This window comes from Rattus norvegicus, chromosome 16 (genome assembly GCF_021556685.1).
Source record: "Rattus norvegicus strain SHRSP/BbbUtx chromosome 16, alternate assembly SHRSP_T2T, whole genome shotgun sequence".
Classification (NCBI taxonomy): domain Eukaryota; kingdom Metazoa; phylum Chordata; class Mammalia; order Rodentia; family Muridae; genus Rattus; species Rattus norvegicus.
The window spans coordinates 6,834,280-6,855,020 of NC_141549.1; the positions used below are offsets into that span (position 1 = coordinate 6,834,280).

Sequence of the window (20,741 nt, forward strand, 5' to 3'; positions counted from 1 at the left end):
TGCTCACCGTTCCCAGACACATCCTGAGGTCAGATGGGGCCAGGTTTGCAAATACACAAAAGCACACGGGGGGCAGCAGGGAGGTCTCAGTTTGCCACCCACCTTCGTATGCATCTACCCCACCACCACATCTCCAGAATCCTCGGGACATTAGCCCCGAAACACTCCAAGGTCCAAGGAGGTTCTTCCCACAGGCAAAGCTTGGCTTCCACCATGACTGGTACCTGTGGCTCCAGGGACTCCCTGTCTTGAGATGCTGTGATGCCCAAGCACAGCTTGAGACAATGGTCCCCAGAATCCATGGACAATTAGCTAAATAAGAGGTGGGGAAGGAGCAGGCCAAAGCAGAAGGGCCCTTCGCCAGTGTGTTCCTGCCACAGTTCACCAGGCTCCTCACCTAATCGTCTCTGGTTTTGTTTGTTTCACAGGGTTTCTCAGGGTAATAGCCCTGGCTGTCCTGGAACTCACACTGTAGACCACTCTGGCCTTGAACTCACACAGATGCTCCTGCCTCTCCCTTCTGAGTGCTGGGATGAGCGCCAATACTTCCTAGCTCTTCACATAACCTTTTTTGCGGCAGTTAGAAAGGTAGGGAAAAAACCCAAAAGAGCTTTGAGTGAGACTGATTCTTCATGGTGCCTTGTCAAGATAGAGTCTAAGAGCAAACTTTTCTTTGGTTTGAGGGAATCTAACAGAATAGGACATTCCATGACAACCTCAGCATGTGTGGGCAAACATGTTCCTATAAATACAGTAGAAGAAAGGCATTGTGGACTTTTAAAATATTTCTATTTTATTAAGGAAAAGAAAGATGTAATTACAGTTGTGATTCCTTTCGTATAGCTGAAGATTGACTTAGGAATGTCGTCTTTTTACAGGTGAGGTGCTTCAAAAGGCCTTATGTTGAGCTGACCAGGGAATAAACTAAAGGACCTAGCTAATCAAATTAAATGGGTGTGATGATTTGTATATGCTTGGCCCAGGGAGTGGCACTATTAGAAAGTGTGGCCCTGTTGGAGTAGATGTGTCACTGTGGGTATGGGCTTTAAAATCCTCATCCTAGCTGACTGGAAGCCAGTATTGTGCTAGCAGCCTTCGGATGAAGATGTGGAACTCTCAGCTCCTCCTGCACCATGCCTGCCTGGACGCTGCCATGTTCCTTCCTTGATGATGCTGGTCTGAATCTCTGAACCTGTAAGCCAGCCCCAATTAAATGTTGTCCTATTAAGACTTGCCTTGGTCATGGTGTCTGTTCACAGCAGCAAAACCCTAAGACAATAGATAAAACAAGGTAGAAGCAGATCTATTTCATCTTCAATGATTGACTCTTAATTTCTTTTTAGAAGTTCCTTCCAATATACCCAATGCAAATAGCTTTCACCTCACTGTGTAAGACAGAAAAATCTGCAATGCCTTCTTCTGGGTTTAAGATAATGTTTGGAGACATGAAACATGTGAAAAAGATTGTAGTTGATGAAATAGGTACCCTTTCCCCTGAAAATATAAATGGTATCACCAATGTAATTTACTCTCTTTACTTCCTCTGTATGTTCTCCAGAATGTTAAAACAAAGTTCAGTGAGACAAATCGTAGAGAAATTAGGAAGCTATGCAAAGGAGACTCTGGTAGTTTCTAGCAAGAGATACAAAGCAGAGCTCTGTTGGTGTCTCCTTGTGTCCTCTCTGGGAGACATAGTTGAGAGTGTTACTGTGTAGATCAAGTGAAGCTACATAAGTCTTACCTGCAGATGGGGGTCCTGGGGGCCCGGGAGGACCTTGACGGCCAGGTTGACCAGAAGGCCCAGGTTTGCCTGGTGGGCCCATAATTCCACTGTCTCCCTTCTGACCCTAACAGAGAGAAAGATGGAACCCGTTGTTATATCATGGCATGACAAGGGTCTTCCTCCACATTGTCTCTAAGTCAGAGACCACCTTGCTCAGAAGAGTGAAAGCTCGTAGTGCGATATCACTGGTCTCCAGTACCCCACTCCTGAGACGAACAGAGCAAGCAACACTTGCAAGTTCAATGACCTCAGGAAGTTCATTTCTGTTCTAGAAACGTGGCATAGGACAGCAGAACCAATTCACCTCATCCCTGGCATTTCAGACCAGAATCTGTGCAATGCCTTACGTTCAGGTGGCCGAGTTGGACCTATCACGTAAACATTCATCTACATGTTAGGGTCGTTTTCATTCTATCAGAAGAGTTGTTTCTACCCACGGACTTCCTGTTGCTCTCTTGGTAGAGATAGTACTCCTTACTGAGCTCAAGAAGCTGGTCCTGGACTGGCCTTGAGTCAGAGGGTTTGTTGTTGCTGCTGATGTCTTGTTTTGTCAAAAACACCATGATTCTTATCCTACTTCTAAAAAAAAAAATCTCTCTCTTCAAACTCCAAGCTCTTCCTTATGCCCCTCTGCCTTCAGCTTTAAGCTCTGATGTCTCAGCAGCAAGATCTCCCCAGGCAACACTGGTGTTTCTCCTCGTGTTCTCTTAAAGCTTCTCTTCAGGCTGAGTGGCGAGGTGCATGCCTGTCATCACGACACTCAACAGGCTGAGGCAGGAGGATTGCTACTAGTTTAAAGGCAGTCTGAGAAACAGCGAGTTCTAGTTCTAAGCCACGGAGAGCTACAGGGTGAAACTCAGTCTCAGAAACCAAACACACACACACACACACACACACACACACACACACACACACACACACACACACACACACACAGCATGGTTCTTCTAGCATTTATTTCAGATCACTGGTCATAAGTTATTGTGTGATCATTCATCACGGTCTCCCTGGGAGACATAAGTTCCATGTAGGCTAGAATTTAACCCTGTCTATCTTCTCTCCCCAGACCAAAAGAAGGGGAAGAAGGAAGTTGGCAGTGGATGGGGAGGGATTTTTGATGATCTTTCTGTCAAGATATTTTACCTTGACTGCGAGGTAATTGCTTTGTGCCTTGGTAATTGCTTTTATCTTCTCTAAAGTAGGACCAGTAAATAGGCACCCACTTAGGTTCTGTGAGGTTAACACAGATGGCAGGACTGAAGATATGGCTTGTGAGGAATGAAGGGAGGAACAAGCTGATTGCCCTTGTGGCTGGCCAGGCTTCATCTTCTCTCATGGGGACACAAGTTCTGATTTCCTAGAGCCCTCTGGAGATCCTGGTAGAGAAGTACAATGACCTCTATACCACTGACCAAACAGCAGTCCTCTGTTGGAGAAGGCCATCTTCCTCATCCAACCGTGCAGCTTTGGAAGAAGCACATGGACCAGTGAGTTCCCTCCTCAACAGCCAGACCAGCTAGATCAACCATGATGACCAACTGGATGACAGATGTCCCGGCCAAATGTCCCTTACACCCAAGAAGTCCTGATTTCTTAAAGAGAGCCACACCTGTAGCTACTCTGTTTCCAATCACCACACTGATTCAGTGAGCAACCTTCCTGCCAACATGGCCCCTGGAGACTTTCCTATGCTTGTCCCAGGGGACCCATGAGGTTGGTTTGTTTCCAATTCCACTCTCACAGAGGAGGCTGTTAATCCTTAGGCCAGGGTGAAGTATTCCGAACGGCAACCAAGATGGGTCCCAGAATGGCAAAGGAAGTCACACCAGCTTAATATAGCCAGTAAGGCTTGTTTTTGTAACAGTAGGCCAGCTGGCTCCGGGCTCAGGAAGTGCACAGTCTGAAGGAGCTGGAAACGCTCCTTGACTCTGACACCAGTGGCAGAGGAAGCTTCTGCTTCGTTGCTCATTGTGTGGAAGGTACCATGTCTTTATGGGAGGTTTCCCTGGGCTGAATTAAAGGGGAAACATTATTTAGTCTTTATCTGCTGTGAACTTAGGAGGATTCTCTTATGGAAATGGTTCTGTATCCTTAACTGGAGATTTTTTTTTCCTTTTCTTTTTGTGATGCTGGGACTCAAGGCCCTTTGTACACTGGGTAAAAACTCTACTACTGACCTATATCCCCACCCCATGGAGGTTTTTAGGATCAAGTCAACAGCAGCTTTCCTGGACTGAAATCTGAGGATCCTCACTTCTGCCTTGGGAAAGAGCCAACCCAATGGAAAAAGCGTGTCCTCTTCTCTGCATTACCTATGGTCTGGGTGGCCCCACGCAATCTTCCTTGTTTATTAGAATATGATGCAGGTATTTTTAGAAGACGTTACAAATTCATTAATTTGTACAATAACAATAAGCTGCACACATTGCGATTTTAAGTTATAAGAAAAGGACAAAATAACTACATATTGGACATAAGAGAAAAGAAATAATTCTGAACTACATGTAACCCCAGCATGTTTGAGGCCAGAGTTTGAGGCCAGCCTGAGCTACATGAGACTCTGTCTCAAAGCAACAAGAACATAATAAATGGATAAACAAAGGAAGACATCTTAAAATGAAAGAAGGAAAAACTATGTAAGGTTATCATACCCAGGTCAGGCCATAACCAACGAAGGGATAGAGGCAGAAAGCCAGTGAGCTGGATAGAGTTCAAATATTCTCATTACAACGAAACAGTAAAAATTGGAGGTGCTAGCTATGTCTAAGAACTGGATTTGAGGGGCTGGGGATTTAGCTCAGTGGTAGAGCGCTTACCTAGGAAGCGCAAGGCCCTGGGTTCGGTCCCCAGCTCCGAAAAAAAGAACCAAAAAAAAAAAAAAAAAAGAACTGGATTTGGCCACTCCACAATGTAGGTATGTACATAATTATATCACCATCTACCCCATAAAATACGATAACAATTAAAAGTAAGAAATGTTTTATTTATGTGCTTGAAATAACCTTCTTCCAACACACTCAACATCATTAATATTAAAAAGTATACTTATTACAAGTATACATATCACAAGAATAAATATCAATTTTCAACAATTAAGGTTATTTACATAAGCTGACTTGTTTCTGGGTGTGCAAGCCGAGGCCAAGGGTCAACATCAGGTGGTTTCCTCTTTTGTTACACACCTTATTTTAAGACAGGGTCTCTCGCTTGTGGAACTGGCCAGAGTGGTTGGGACCCTGCCTCCCTGTGCTCGGATTACAGGTATGAGCTGCCACACTGGCTTTTCTTATGAATGCTGGCATCAGGCTCAGGCCTTATGCTTACCCGGGAAGAACTTTACCCATAAGTAACTGCCCCAGCCCCTACATAAAGCTAGATTTCAAGTATCTATTCGGAGGCAGAGGCAGGGAGATTACTGAGGGCAAGACCAGTGTGGTCTACAGAGGGAGTTCCAGGACAGCCAGGGTGACACAGAGAAACCATGTCTCGAAAAACAAAACAACAAAAAAGAAATGGGCAGCAAAGTTATGGTAATAATAATAAAAAGAAAAACAATGAAGGTGTAGAAAAGGCCAGGGCCCTCCGGTGTTACATAGTGAGACCTCATCTTACAAACAAACCAAACCCAACAACAACAAAAGGTGGCACGGCTCATCTCTCAGATGCCTCTGTCCACGAGTGAAGGGGCTAGTTTTCCTGTGGGCACTTAGCACAGTCCTCAAGCCAATGCAGGAGCACGAGCCCTCCTCCTCCCTTTCCCAACTGCATGACCTGGCTTGCCCTGCTGACTTGGGAGCTCAGGGTGAACAACTTCCCTAAACTCTTAACAAACCCAATGAAGAGAATCACCCCCAAATAGAAGCTTGTGTAGAAAAAACTGTCACCGGGGCCCAAAAGACCTACTAGCAGCCAGGAAGTGCCTAGGCCCTCCTCTAAAACTCCATCTATACCCAGTACACTGGGCAAAAGGCAGGTTTTCTGCCGAATGACCTCAGCCGCCTTCCTTGCTTTAGTTGAGACGTATGTGTGCTTATGACCTAGGTGAACTCTGCCCACTCTCACTTCTGACCTTGAGCAGAGCCTGTACTCTTGGACCGTGGCAGCTGTGAGAAGCCCAAAGGCTGGTCAGTGGTGAGGCTGCTCTGTCCACCAGTCCTGAGGATGCCTGAGTGCAGGGCTGTGGGATGGCTCTAGTTGACTCCGAATGCTTCTCCACACCCCTCCAAGCCACAGGGTGTGACCTCAGTGGGAGCAAACCCGGAGGCCCTTACCTGCTTGCCTCGTTTCCCTGGTCTTCCTGTGGGGCCCCGATGTCCTGCTATCCCAGATTCTCCCTTTGGACCCATTTCACCCTGGGGAGGAGAGAGAGAAGTGAGAGAAACAGGAGACACACCTATGCTGGTCTCTTGGCACCAGCATCTTCTCTTTATACTAAGTCCTTCCCAGGTAGGGCTGTCCCGGGAGCATGGGAGAGTGCTGAGCTCATATCCAAGGAACAGTAAAGAAGAAGGCAGCCCCGAGTGTGTGACTTAGTAAAGCCATAGGTGCCCTGGTGGTCAAACGGAAGAGACAACCTGGTCCATAGCGGTCAGCGGTGGCTTCTGCATTTCAGTTGCATATGAGCGTGTGTCACTCCTGACTGGGGAAAAGGCTTTCTTGTCTAGTTGAACAACTCCATTTTTAGTACAGACTCACACGTGTGAGTTGTTTTTGATAGTTGGGAAATAGTCTTTTCCGACGTAATGCTGGGCATGCTTCTGATTCTTATTGAGGATTACACAGCTCTCCACTTTTTTTTCCTTTGAGATAGGGTCTCACTACAGAGCTCTGGCTAGCCTGGAATTTGATATGTAGGCCAGGCTAGCCTTCCTAGACACCCACCTGCCTCTGTCCCCTGCACACTGGGATTAAAGGGTAGTCACGTTCATCAGTTCTTCACAAATCAGTAAGTATTATTTTGAGTTCCAGCTCACTTCTCCCTACTTAGAAAACTCTTTTTGAGGGGGCTGGAGAGATGGCTCAGTGGTTAAGAGCACCGACTGCTCTTCCCGAGGTCCTGAGTTCAAATCCCAGCAACCACATGGTGGCTCACAACCATCTGTAATGAGACCTGATGCCCTCTTCTGGTGTATCTGAAGACAGCTAAAGTGTACTCATATATATATAATAAATAAATAAAATATTTAAGAAAACTCTTTTTGAGATAGGGTGTCCTGTAGTCCAGGCTGGCCTCTACCCGTCAATATAGCTGAGGATGGCCCTGAACTCCTCCTGCCTCTACCTCCCGGGTGCAGGATATGTGCCACTCTGTCCAGCTCAGATGAAAACCCTTTTTGTGAGAAGAGAGGCTTCAAGTATTTATTCAAATAGTTACCACAGAAATATTATTAAAATATGGAAAACAGTGTAAATTACATGCCTAATTGAAAATAACTCTTTCATAGTTCGAGGCCAACCTTTTGCAAAAATTATTTTTCAGACTGTCAAAATGGCTTTGTGGGAAAAGCTACTCACTGCTGAGACTAAAGGTGAAAGAGAAGCACCTCCCACCAGGCGAACACTGACCTCCATATGTGCACTTTGGCGTGTGTAACACACACACACACACACACACACACACACACACGCGCACAATTAAAAATAAACTTAAAGAAAGAATTTTCCTTACGTCTCTGTTAGGGGTCTGTGGTTCCACATGGCCCTGGGGATGTTTTCTCAACCCTCCTGAGCTGTTCAGAGAGGCCCAGGGCATATCTTGTTTGGCCAGAAGAAAACATCAGCATGAAAAATTATACATTTTTAAAAAGAGGTCTTTGGAAGGAAGTGTGGTTCTTCTCTTTACCAGCTGGAAGCAGCTAGGGATTTCTGATCTAATTTCTCTCCTAAGACCTAATTACGGTTATCATATCAGCCCTGTCTTAAAGCAGCCTGCCACGAAGCGGGGAAGACTGCGTTTTCTATGCCAAGCCTGGAAAATGGCGCAGAAGCCAGAGAACCTGTCAAATTTAATTTAATAGTAACCTATGAGTCTTCGAGAGTCACTGTTGCAGGGAATGAAAATCTAGACGGAGCATCTTAAGGTATTTCTTCTCTTTCAAAGTTTGTTTTGCTTTGTTTACATGATTAATCTATTTTTGAAAGGTAGCATCCACCTAGGGTAGCAGGAACTGAGTTCCTGACAGGTTGAGGTAAGTCATATCGACTTGCATAAAGACCGGTGGCTGTGTACCACAGGATAGAACTGTTTCACTATAGAAAGTAACCCTTTAAAGCGAATGCTTTTAAAAATTAAAGACACTAAGAAAACATTCGTTTGCATATTTAACCATTCCAGTTTATGATCCAGGTAGAGATAACAATCTCCAGTGCCAATGACTTATAACACGAGGACCCAGCATCGCCGAGTTAGCATGCATGCTAGTTTGAATGAGAACAGCCCCCATGGGTTCGTGCATTTGATTGGTTAGTCGGCACTTGGTGGGACTGTTTGGGAAGGATTAGGAGGAGTGCTCTTGGAGGAGGCGTGCCACTTGGGGTGGGCTTTGAGGTCTCAAAAGACTGTGCCATGTCCAGTGTGTTGTTTCTCTCTCTCTACCCCCCACTTCCTCCCTCTCCCAAGTATGGATCTAGATGGAAGCCATTAGCTCTTTCTGATACTGTCATGGACTCTAAGCTTCTGAAACAACACACACACACACACACACACACACACACATATACACACACACACACACAGAGACACACACACACACACACACACACACACAACTTGCCTTGGTCATGGTGTCTTATCACAGCAATAGAAAAGCAACCATATTATCTCAGGAACTGTTTTGATTGGTCAGTACCTTACAGCATTGGGAAACCAGCATTTCATGCCAGCTTAGGGACTGTCCTACATGGTCAGTACCTTACAGCATTGGGAACCCGTCCTACATGGTCAGTACCTTACAGCATTGGGAACCCAGCATTTCATGCCAGCTTAGGACTGTCCTACATGGTCATTTATGCATTTCTTTCTTTACACTGTGGCATCCTCCCTTGTCTAACACCTAACCTTACTCCACATCCTCAGTCTAAGCCAAAGCTTTCCCAAATCTGCCTGTCTACTGCTACCTTCACATTTTTGTTTTATCAATACATCACCCCATGGTTATTTACCGAATAATTTTTCTTTAATACCTAAACCTGTCTCCTTTTCAAATTAGGCCTGTCCAAAGTGAGATACTAAATTTCTCACTATTTAAATAAAATCGTTGTCATCTGTTTAAAATAACCCTGAGTTCCTCCAGCAGTGTCTGCCACCCTTGGGTGTTTAGGAAGCAGTGACTCTCAAACACATCACTCAGGGTTTGAGAGGAAAGAGGGTCCTTGACCATTGCGGCTCAGATAGGAGATAGGATTCGCTCCTCACAAAACTTTCAGGTTTTAAATCTTACCATGGAGCTCCAGGAGGCAGGAGAAGCAAAGGGAGCCTCTCTCTCTGTGGTGCATATGGGGAGAGAGTGGGAACAGTCTTTCCCTGCTAAACTGGAGGCTGACTTCAGACCTTCCTACTACCCTCTCCCCAGCATATAAGACACCGATTCCTCATCTCAAATTGGAACTTCCCACAATTAAAATCAGTTTCTCTGCCTGAAGGGCAGAGGAGGGACTGTTTGCTATGTCTGGAGGGCCTGAGGTCTAGTCTTTCTACGTCTAGATACTTACTTTCTGCCCCAGCATTCCAGGAAATCCAGGGAAACCCTGTGAAAAGAACAACGAATACCGTGACTGTCTTCAAATACCACTTGGAAGAGAGCTGTGGGCGGATTTGATCAGCCATTTTCAAGATGGCTGCCCACCAGTCCATAGATCGTGGGAGCCCGAGCTGACACTTCTGTGGAAGTTGTACAGATTTGCTATTACCTTTTCTCCTTTGGGACCCAAGTCCCCTCTTTCACCTCTGGATCCCTAGGAGAAAAACAAAAGGGAGGGTCAATGGCCTCATATCGGATTGTGTTGGGGTTTGGGGTGAGGGGTAGTGATAGGAACATTTCAAATCGGAAAACTCCCTAAGCCAACACCCTCACTTTTTCAAAGCTCTAGGCTTCTGGAAGAAACCTGGCCCGAGGACAAATCCTCTTTTTCCACTGCCCCTTTGCTGAATAGTCAAAGCCCAAACTCTTCCCTTGTCCCATTTGCTCCCTTCTCCCTGCGAGGGGCAGGGTATGAGCCTCACTGAGAGCCCTTTTTTACCAGAACTGTCCTGTCTCAGGAGGCCCCTCTGGCCTCCCTCGCCTACACAGGACGAGGACAGAGGAGTAGCTGGTGACTGAACAGAGGGCTGGGTCTGTCTGCCACCCACCGCCAACTCCAGAGCTGTGCCCAGACCGGGGTCTGGAACGGCCGGAGACAGAGGCGCACTGACCTTTTCCCCTCTGGATCCAGGGAAGCCCTAAAAGAAAGCAGGCAGATGTTTATACTCAGCCCCTAGGACAGCTGGGCGTACTGAAGAATGGGAGGAGTCCCTGAACGGGCTGTAGTGTGAGCTCTAAGGCACACGCAGCAGTAAACACGAAGATATCCAAGAGGTGTGTGCTTAGAACAGGCAACATACAAACAACATCGCTTTTCTCGGCTCCCAAATGCCTAATCAGGAGCCTAACCCTGCCAGCTGAAGAGACCAGGAACAGGGCACGATTGTCCCCCAAAGGGCTGACTTCCCAGCACCGTGACAGTGTCCCAGTGCTGCCCTCCCTTTCTCTGTAGATGTCTGTGTGAGGAGACCTGGGGACCCATCTGCACCACACACTGACCTTAGAGCCCATCGGTCCTCTTGACCCTGGCAGACCCATCATACCCACGTCGCCTTTTTCGCCCTGTGGCAATGAGAGGATAGAAAACAAGACCCGTGGTGATATTTCTCAGAGAAGCAGAAGCAGTTGCCAGGGAAACTGGGGTGGGGCCAGGGTATTGGGGCGCAATTGGGAACATGAATTCCATATACCCTTTGCCTCCTCCCAGGGTTCCTCTTTCCACTTTTCACTGTGGTCCTTGAGATTAAACAGAGAACAAAAAACACCTGTGGTGGACAGATCACCAAACTAAATACTCACTAACATGTTGTAAATGGCGGTGCTTGGTCTTTTCCTGGAAAGGGGTGTGATAAGGCAGGGGAGACAGCATGAGGGTCTCAGAAGATAGGCTGTCCCACCTATTAAGTCTTTGTTTGCTTTGCTCTTTGCATAAGGAGGATCTTTCAGACATCTCATTACACTCTCACCCTCAGTTTAAAGCCAAGTAGAGGGAAAATCAGCCTCAGGGCATAGACACCAGAGGAAGGTGGTAGTCGGGTAGGACATATTCATGGTCTCTTACAAAACTGTATGCCACCTCTAACTGGTAGAAATATAGAGTCTATTATATGCTATCAGGGGGATTATTTTGTGATGTTCATTTCGGTTGTTGCCTTTGTTTACTTGCTTGTTTGGTTTTGTTTTTTAGGCAAGGTCTCATGTACTCCCCACCCTCCCGGTTTATGAGAATTCATGTGATGATGACCTTGAACCGATGCTCCTCCCTGCCTCTGAGTTCAAGGATTACAGGAAATATTATCACCACGCCTGGCTACATATTCTGAATTGCAAGTGTCTTTATAAATTACATTAAATAGGCCTGAAGAGATGGTTCAGTGGTTGAGAACATTGGCTGTTCTTCAAGAGGTCCTGAGTTCAATTCCCAGCATCCACATGGTGGCTCATAAACATCTGCTATGGGATCTGATTCCCTCTTCTGGTGTGTCTGAAGACAGAGCACTTGTATACATAAAACACACACACGAATAAATCTTTAAAAAGAAATTCCATTAAATGTAAAATTAAGCTAGTGAAATTAATCTTGCCAGTATTTTACTTTTATTTAATATAATTGTCACTTCAACATGTAATCACGATACAATAAGATTTTAAAATTGCATCTTATTTAGTGTGTGTGTGTGTGTGTGTGTGTGTGTGTGTGTGTGTGTGTGTAAAACCCACACAACACACATGCACACATGTAGAGGTCACAGGACAACTTTTGTGAGAGTTAGCCTTCTCCTTTCACATGTGGGTTCCAGGGATAAAACTCAGCTTGTCAGGCTTGGTGGCAAACACCTTTACTGACTGATATATCTCCCCAGCCCTGAATAGTTTTATAAATTAAAACTTGGGTGAGTCAAAATGAAACGTTCAGGTCTTCATTTATACTAGTCACACTTCAAGGGGTTCACAGCTATTTGTGGTTGTCGTGATGGACAGCTTAGCTCTCTACAGTGGGGCTTTTGTTCTGTTTGAGTCAGGATCTTACTCTAGATCAGGCTGACCTGGAACTTGCTTTGTAGCCCAGGCTGGACTCTAACTCATAGTGATCCTACCTCAGCTTTCTGAGTACGGGTCCATGTGTATGAGGCACCATGCCTGGCCATACAGTAAACTGAAAATTGCCTGCGTGTATTTGTGTGCACCATGTGCATGCCTAGCGTCCAGAGAGGACAGAAGAGAGCACTGAATGCCCTGGAAGTGGAGTTACAGATGGTTGTGAGCCACAGTGTAGGTGCTGGGAACTAACCACATGTTCTCTGCAAGAACAGCATCACTGTTAACCGTGAGCCGTCTCTCCAGCTCAAGATACAGTAGTTCTTTTAAGGAAGATTTCCTTGGACGTCTTCATATTTATTACCAATGCAGCCAGTAAGGCAGAGCAACAGAGGATATTCGCTTGCCTTGCCCTGGCTTCTGCTGGTCAAATCTTCAGGTCATGGCCTCGGCACCCTGCGGTCTGTGGCAGGCGGCAGGAACACAAGACAAAGGAAGATGGGGGTGTGTTTGCTTTGTGCACTCTCTCAGAGGGGAATCTGTATCCTTCCAGCCTGCCTAGAGTCCTGGACTGTCCACCCGTCAGATCGGTGGAACAGGCGAGAGCTTCCCAGACCCAAGTTCCCTTTGGGTCCTCTCAGAGAAATCAGACTAGCACACTCATTCTCGGGACAAAGGGGAAGTGGAGATCCTGGGAAAGAAGGGAGCAGCCCCCGTTTCTCTACAGGAGCAGAGTCACAGCACTGACCAAGGTCTGCAGGCGACAGGAAGAAGAAGCACTTAGGGGCTGGGAGCTGCATTCCAGCTATTTCCCTCTGAAGGAAGTGATGTGCTTGACCCAAGGTAGCCATCGTCCCCCTCATATTCTGATACTACATGAGCCCCAAACATATATGACACTTACCCTGGGTCCTTCAGGGCCTGGCCAGCCAACGGGCCCGGGCTCGCCAGGAACACCTGGGGGTCCAGGTCTACCCTTCAAAGACCAAGAACAAAAGTCAAGATACCTTGGTATGCTTCCCTCCAGCCAGGAATAACTGGGGTCCTGATAAGAGTATGAGGCCACCAGACATGGGCCCATCCCTACCCTACCAAGAATGAAGGCTTAAAAACCCGTGTCAAACAGAGTTGGATTTTTAAAACCAAACATTTTATTTTACTTAAGAAATGGAGACCAGTGGCCAGCAGGATTCTAAACTTCTCGGTCTCTCAAATTTCATTATCTCTATAGAGCATACCTGCCTGTCACTTGTTTCCTGTGAGTTCTCCACAGGTTGTCCTGTGGCACGAGCTGGGACAGTGTTGGGAGCAGCAGCAGATGCTGTTGGGACTCCCTCAGAAGCATTTTGCCTGCTTGCTGTACCACCCATCAGTGGCTACACTGTCGGCTTCCATAAAAGCCTGCATCCATGAAGCTCACTTCTGGGCACTGGAACATCCCGGTAACTTATGAACCTTCCCTTTCTATACCCAGCATCACAGACCTCTTACCATGAAGGCGTCAAGGAAGGACAAACAGACAGGCTGTCGATACACCCAAGCTCAGGCTGCTAGAGCTGGACTTCCCCTCTGCACACTCTCGTGACACCCTTCTCCCCTCTTTGCAGGTTCCTCCTGCTAGTGTTCCTCCATAATCTATTCACTCGTACCTGTCTCTGCTTCCAGAGAACCCCATCTCAGCTAAGGGTTACAGAAGAATGACCTTCGTGAACGAGGATGAGACTGGGGGGTGGAGGTGTCTGTTTTGAGCTCTACACTTGGTGGCTCACTTCACAGTTAGCTAGGGATTCCAAAAACTCAGCTGAGAGCTCAGGGATGCCAGGTGCTGGCATGTTCACTCTGCTTTTGCCTTCCACGGGCATGGCAGACATTACTAATCAACACAGACCATGCTCACGGGCATGGCAGACATTACTAATCAACACAGACCTTGCAGGTTCCTACCACCACAGTTTCTTCAGGACAGCATTCAACAGTCACTGAGCTGTGGCTGGCCTTGTTATTTGTACCACGCAAAGGTCCATTTATGGCTTCGGTCGCTAATAAAGTCACTGGCATCTTTTAGGATGGATTTGCTCTTCCTTCAATCCCTTAAGAACTTTAAGAGCTACCACTCGCTGACCTCGGTGACGTAGCCTGCTGGCTCTTCCGCTGACGCTAATGATGGTGCGAGGCTAGTCCACTCAGAGCCCCTGGAATGTCCAAAGCAAAGACCTTCACTCCCGTCTACTCCGACACTTTATTCCAGTTTGATGACAGTCATTTTGTGTCACCGGTTGGGGACTTGGAGAGTTCCCCTTTGGGTGGCAGGATGAAGCTGGGGAAGTGTGACCAGCAGCCTCTGGAAGAGGTTGGTCAGATGCTAGCAGCCTCGTGCTCCAGCTCTTAACCAAAGCGTTGGCAGAAAAGGCGAGCGTGCTGACGTCATCGGGTGCTGACGTCATCAGTGCTGACGTCATCAGTGGGCGCCAGCACCGCCACTCCCCCAGGGTATTGGCTGCCACTGAACACATTTGCATGCACACGCAGCACAGTTACCCGACAAAACAGCATGGGTCCTACCTTCCTTCCTGGGCGGCCAAGATCCCCCTGTGCATGGAGAAGACAGATAAACAGAGGTTGTTTGAAAGAGGAGTTCTGGGACTGACAACTTAGGAGGGCTGAGGCCTGGCCATGCTGTGGCTTAGTCAATCAGTTGGTCACTTGACCAGTTACAGCACCCCTGCCATACCAGCGGCCTGAAGCGGGACACACCAACGCCACCCCCTATTATAGCTGCATCCACTCAATGGGGAGCCCTTCTCATCTGCCAAAACGGAATGTGCACATGTTTTGAAATCCCGACCAGAACATTCTCAGTGGCATGGCCAGAAAGCAAGTGGTGGCTACCAAGGTGAGGTTTGATTAGAAAGCAGAAGTTCATACCTTTTCTCCCTTTGGTCCTGCCTTGCCAGGAAGCCCAGGTGGACCCTACACAACCGAGAAAAGAGGTGAAGAAAACATGTGTCTGACCAAGGCGAGACTGCAGGAGAGACTGCCACTGGGCCTTTACAGAGCAGGCTGACCCTGGTCGGGGAGGGGAGGTCCAGGGACACCCGCAGGGACCTCTCAGTCCTGCAACCCACTCCCCTTGCTGGCTCTCTTCCTTCTGTGCTCTGGCTACACTTCTCTGAGGCCCTGACAGGAAAGAAAGTTTAGTTCTGCATGGAGAGCAACTGATTCTGATAACCTCAGGGAGGAGCTGGGCTTGGTGGCCCAGTCCAGTAATCTCAGAACATGAGTACTGGAGGCGGGAGATCAGGTATTCATGGCCAGCCTAGGCTACTTGAAATCCTGTCTTATAAGTAACAAAAAAAGGAAAGAAAAAGATTTTCCACAAATGATTTGTGGGCTCCAGGTGCGGAATAATCCTTTCCTGCCAGAGACTTTCTTAATGAAAGGTAAAGAGTTGTTACATTGTTTACAATGGCTGCCATCCCATCTGGGAGACAGGAGGCTCCAGCAGAGGCTGTAAAAACGCCAGTGTTTTGAACATTCACAGCCAGAAGCGCCTGCTTTCTGCTCTCATATCTCTGAAAAGCTCACGACTGTTTTCCAAATTTCTGGGAATAGCAGAGAGTAATCTGCCCAATCCCTTGGCCTCCATACCCCTACTGTCTACAAGTGACCAACATGACAGCCTGTCTCAAGTGAGATTTCTCCAAAACTTGTCCAAACGATCCTGTCCTCACGTTACAATTTCCCAAAGTTCAGGCCAAACCCAGAGCAATCACTTGGTCATCTGGGGCAGTGCGAGTGGGAGAGCTCTGAGAGTGTTTGCCTTTCCCGGGGATCTCAGGGGAAGACAGAGCTGGGAGGAACCACCTTTGGGTTATCTGCCTTCTGGTTTAGGAGGCAGAGTTGGGAAGTTGCTTTCTATTTCCAAGACTTTTGTTTCTTGAAACGGTTATAGAACTGTTTTCAAAGATCATCGAGCTTAGCACGCACCAAACAAATATGGATTCTGATCGAATGGAGGGGTGTGTGTATGTGTGTGTGTGAATGTGTGTGTGTGTTTGTGTCTGTTTCTGTGTGTGTCTGTGTGTGTGTCTGTGTCTGTGTGTGTGTGTGTGGGCACGCACATACACGTGTACCCGAGATCTTCCTTCCTTTCCTTTTTCCCTCCTTCCCTTCCTCCCTCTTTCCCTCCCTCCTTCCCTTCCTCCCTCTTTCCCTCCCTCCTTCCCTCCCTCCCTTCCTCCCTCTTTCCCTCCCTTCCTCCCTTTTTCCTTTCTTCATTCCCCCTCCATTTCTTCTTTGCTGTGGTAGAAGTCTTACCCTGGCTGTCCTGGTACTCAAAATGGCTAACTCAAGGCAGTCTCCCTGCCTCTATCTGCTGAGTGCTGGGTTTACAGGCCTAAGCCACTGCACCTGGTGAGATTGCCTTTCTAATGATGCTAGTTGCAGGTTTAGAGATCTCACATTGCACAGACTCCGTGTGTGGGCAGAGGAGCCTCTATGTGACTCAGGCTTGTGGGAGCTCAGAGGTCCACTAGTATGACTGGGACTGCTGATCTGAGATGGCCAGAGGACCCCCCCCCACCTCCTTCCAAATGCTTGGTTGGTTCTCATGCACATCAAGACCCATCAGAGAAGGGTGCTGAAGAAAGGAGTCCACCTTACAGTACCTCACCTGGACTTCCTGCACTCCCCAGCCCCTTTATGATAGCCTCTGGCTTCTGAGTTCTGGGTCCCATTTTCATTTATAACATCTAACAGATGATTTTATCGTTTGCTTCCTCATTCATTTTGTTTTCGAGATAGGGTCTCAGGCTAGTCTTAAGCTCAGGGTCCTCCTGCTTCAGCCTTCCAAGTGCTGGGATTACAATTATGCTATCACACACGGTCAATGAATGTTTATGGAGAGCAGGCTAGTTATAGCCCCCAGGTTGGGTAGACTAGGAAGTGGGGTGGATGTTATCCCTGTCCCTGTCCAAAGTGGATCAATAACTTTTCCTCTACAAAGTCAGAGAGTGATTCTCTTAGGCTTGGAGGGCCACATCTGTCACATCCTCAGCTCTGCCCTGCTGGCCTGCAAGCAGCCACAGACAGTAAAACTGTAGTTACAGAAAGAGGTAGGGCTGCATTCAGAGCCACACTCTCAGACTTGGCAATAGTGAAAGGCTCACCTCTCCCCCTCCTGCACCCCACCTCCTCTTCCCTCCCATCCTCTCCCCTCTCTTCCCCTCCTCTGCTCCCTGAGGTAGGGTTTCATTCTGTACCCCGAGCAGTCTTGGAACTCATATAGTGGGTTCCAGTCTGGTCTCAAACTCATAGTAATCCTCCTGCCTCAGCCTCCTCTGAGTGCTGGAGTTAGAGCTATGCTTGGCTCTAAGGAGGGAACATGGAAATCAGCCTCTGAGAGACTAGGAGGAGTACATCAAAACTTGAGCGGGGCCCTGGAGTGCACACCCCAAGGCTGAGGCAAGCTTGCAGTGCGTGAGGAAGAGAGGCAGACATCATAGCTAAGCTCAAGGTGGAGAATGTGCAAGCTGAGGGAGCCAGAGTCTTGGGACTTTGTCTTCCAGGTCAGGACATTTGGCTTTTAGTCCCCTAATGCTAGGAAGCCATGAGAGGGTCAAGTAGCTGAGTGGTGATTTCGATGCCTCCCGTCTAGGATGACACTTGGGACATACAAGCTCATGGCATCCTCTTACTCCACCTGGTGGAGGACCCAGAGCCTTGGAGCAGTTGGCAGCATGAACTCATGGCAGCAGATCAGCCTGGGATGGGAGTCTGCGGAGTGCAAAGGTTCTTTCTCTAGCAGTGATCTTCTCTTGTACCTCGCTTGGGGGCTGCTGGTGCTCATAGCAGTCCAGAGCCCGGGAAACCTAAGGTCCCTCAGAGAGCCACTTTCCTGAATTGAGCATGAAACCTTCTAGTCCACAGGTGGGGTGGATGGTCACGTTCTATCCGATGACAATGACAACAGCCACCGCCTATAAGCAGCATCCTCAAATATGATGTGAGACCCTCAAATCTATCGTGGCAGGGGCTGCACAGGCGAGGCCGGATTCACCCAGAGGCTCTTCAGTGCCCCGAGGCTGGAGAGGAGCCGCACAGCACATCACAGGGCAGACGCTAGGAGGCTGTGTCCATTGGGTTATGTGAAGACACAGGAGGGGGCCTGGAAGGGCGAACTCACCTGGGGCCCAGGGGGGCCAGGAGAGCCTAGAGAGCCTTGCATGCAGGGTGATGGGGAGGCCTCAAGTTCCAGAAGATTCTTCATGTCTGGGGAGAGAAGCTACAGAGGAAGGTGACAATGGGTTAGAGGTCAGACCAACGAAAGAGCTGCCTCCTGGCTGGCCCCCGCTATATTTCTATGCAGTGGGAACCTCTGCACCCCCCCCATGTTTTTTTCCCTTTTAAGTAGACAGTACATTGTATCAGACTGTAGCATCCCAGTGCTTTACTCTAACTGTATTTTGATGCTTGCTACTGAGTGTCTCTCTAGCCTGCTTCTCTTTTTCTATCCTCCACTTCCCATTTCCGTCTTCTTTCTTCCATCCTCGCCCCCACTGCACAGATTTCCATGAATGCTTGATTAAAGCAAAGCAATGAAAATGGGGGAACTCTGCAGCCCATGGGGATTTGGAACCTCTGAATGCACCTTCGTGGTGTTTTTTTTTTTTTTTTTTTTTTTTTTTTTGGTTCTTTTTTTCGGAGCTGGGGACCGAACCCAGGGCCTTGCGCTTGCTAGGCAAGCGCTCTACCACTGAGCTAAATCCCCAACCCCTCGTGTTTTCAAAAAGATGAGGTGTCTTGCTGCCAAGCCTGGTCCCATCTAACTCCCAGACGAGAAAAAGGTCCCCTCTTCACAGACCGGACCTGGCAAGGGAACAGACGTGTGAATGAATTGGTACAACTGACACAATGCCCACTCCAGGCCTCTGTCCTCGAGTGACATCAGAGCTGCCCCTCTTAAGTGGGGTTCTGAGGTGACCATGTCGAGCCGGGAATGGGGCTGACGTGGCGGAGTCTGGAGATTTTTCACTCACCGAGTCCAGCGTACTCACCGGGCTTCGGCTGCCTCTGAAGAATGGCGGTGGGAAGAGTGGGGGTGGCGGGGGCATCAGTAGGCAGCATGCTTTGTGGTTGCCTCGTTTCTTCTGATCCAGGCCAGGAAGGGCTGTTCAGAGAAAACTGCTGTTCCTTAGCACGGGGTAGGACGGTCATCTGCGTCATGCCCACCATGCTCAGGGGGCACATACATGGTCACCTGACATCGGAGCAGACCCCCGTTCATCACCTCGAGGCAATGACGACATACACAGACCCTCTCTTGCCTCTGCTGAAGGGAAATGTCCCAGATGCTGTGTGTGTCTTTTTCCCCTTCAGAAACTAACTCTGTAAGTGTGGCAAGGAATGCAAAGTTTAGACAGACCTATCATGGTCCCAAAGTTGGGCAGAGGAAGTGCGTGTGATGCTGTCCTCAGGAAACAGGGAGGTAACCAGGGCTGGAGGCAGTGTTGACTCCAAGGTGCTCAGAGCCATGGCGGATGCTCCACTTGCTAAGGAGTCCCACGTAAAAGTCTCATTATGTAGGTAACCAAATTCCTGACACGAGGAGGTGAATGGGCCACTAGACTTCTACATATTTGATTTTCACAGAGTCTTATCTATGTTTGGCCTTAATATGTGGCCGGTGTTAAGGTAAAAAGACTTAGATCCCACACTGTAACACAGTAGAGTTCTACAAAGAGAACAGAGCCTAGACGACAGCACCTCAGAGCTAGAAAAACCCTGCCAGCTGCAGAGGCCCGTAACCTCTAACCTCCGCACTCCCCACACACCGCTGGATCTTAACACTAGGGATGCATCAGGAGGATGTTTATATTTTAAGCAAATTGAGTTTCACAACGTGAATCCCTATGTCTGTCTTCTCCTTCTCAACACAGCACTCGAGGGAGCAGAACAGGCTGTAATTACAGTTCTTACAGAGTTCTGCTGTGTGGCTAGACCAGAACATTCTTACCCATTCCGCCGAGTGTCACTGGTATGCATGAGGTGGTACTGATGCTTACATACCAGAGTGGCTACAGTGAAAAGGGACAGGAGAAAAATATGGCAAGGAGCGGGGGCAATCAGAACTGTTATCCTATTCTAGCAGGTAGGAATGGAAATCGGTATGGTCTTTGGGAAACTGCGTGGTGTTTTCTATTAAAGCCGGATGTGGACAGAAGGTACGGCTCAGCGATTTCACTTCTAGGATTTCACTAACAGAAAGTGCAGGTGACCTAGAATGCTTGTAGCAACGACAACAAGGAGAGCCATATTTTTCCAGTTCCTAGCTTGGACCTCAGATTCCTGGATCTCTGACCTCACAGAACAAGCCTAGGTGTGTCTCCCCATGCCTCACATCCCTGAGCTCCATCTGTGCATGACGCCCATGCAGTGTTTGAGACAGCCAGAAGAGGGCATCTCCTGGACCTGGGACATAGCCTCCACAGAGGCGCTGGGATTTGAACCCTGGTCCTCTGGAAGAGCAGACATCACTCTTAACTACAGAGCCATCCCTCCACTCTCCACCATTCTCTTTCTTGGTTTGATAGTTATGTTTTCAAACTATCACCAGCTCTTGG

At 48.1% G+C, this 20,741-nt stretch overlaps 1 protein-coding gene and 1 long non-coding RNA gene across 6 annotated transcripts in view; one reads left to right on the forward strand and one right to left on the reverse strand.

Annotated features, from left to right (window-relative positions):
• Colq (collagen like tail subunit of asymmetric acetylcholinesterase) overlaps window positions 1-20,741 on the reverse strand; it is a 55,877-nt gene that overhangs the window by 12,997 nt on the left and 22,139 nt on the right. For 3 of the 5 annotated variants that reach the window (XM_087588039.1, XM_087588038.1, XM_087588040.1), the window contains 11 exons: window positions 19,176-19,302; window positions 18,305-18,403; window positions 15,046-15,090; window positions 14,683-14,709; window positions 13,025-13,096; window positions 10,582-10,644; window positions 10,194-10,220; window positions 9,692-9,736; window positions 9,494-9,529; window positions 6,055-6,135; window positions 1,742-1,847 (listed from right to left, as the gene is read on the reverse strand). In XM_087588039.1, coding sequence (XP_087444165.1) covers window positions 1,742-1,847; window positions 6,055-6,135; window positions 9,494-9,529; window positions 9,692-9,736; window positions 10,194-10,220; window positions 10,582-10,644; window positions 13,025-13,096; window positions 14,683-14,709; window positions 15,046-15,090; window positions 18,305-18,403; window positions 19,176-19,232 — 658 coding nt within the window. In that variant the 5' untranslated portion in view covers window positions 19,233-19,302. 5 annotated transcript variants of the gene reach the window in all.
• LOC148000365 (uncharacterized) lies at window positions 7,695-11,660 on the forward strand. The gene is made up of 2 exons (XR_015640188.1): window positions 7,695-7,863; window positions 11,270-11,660. It is a non-coding gene; the product is annotated as an uncharacterized LOC148000365 (long non-coding RNA).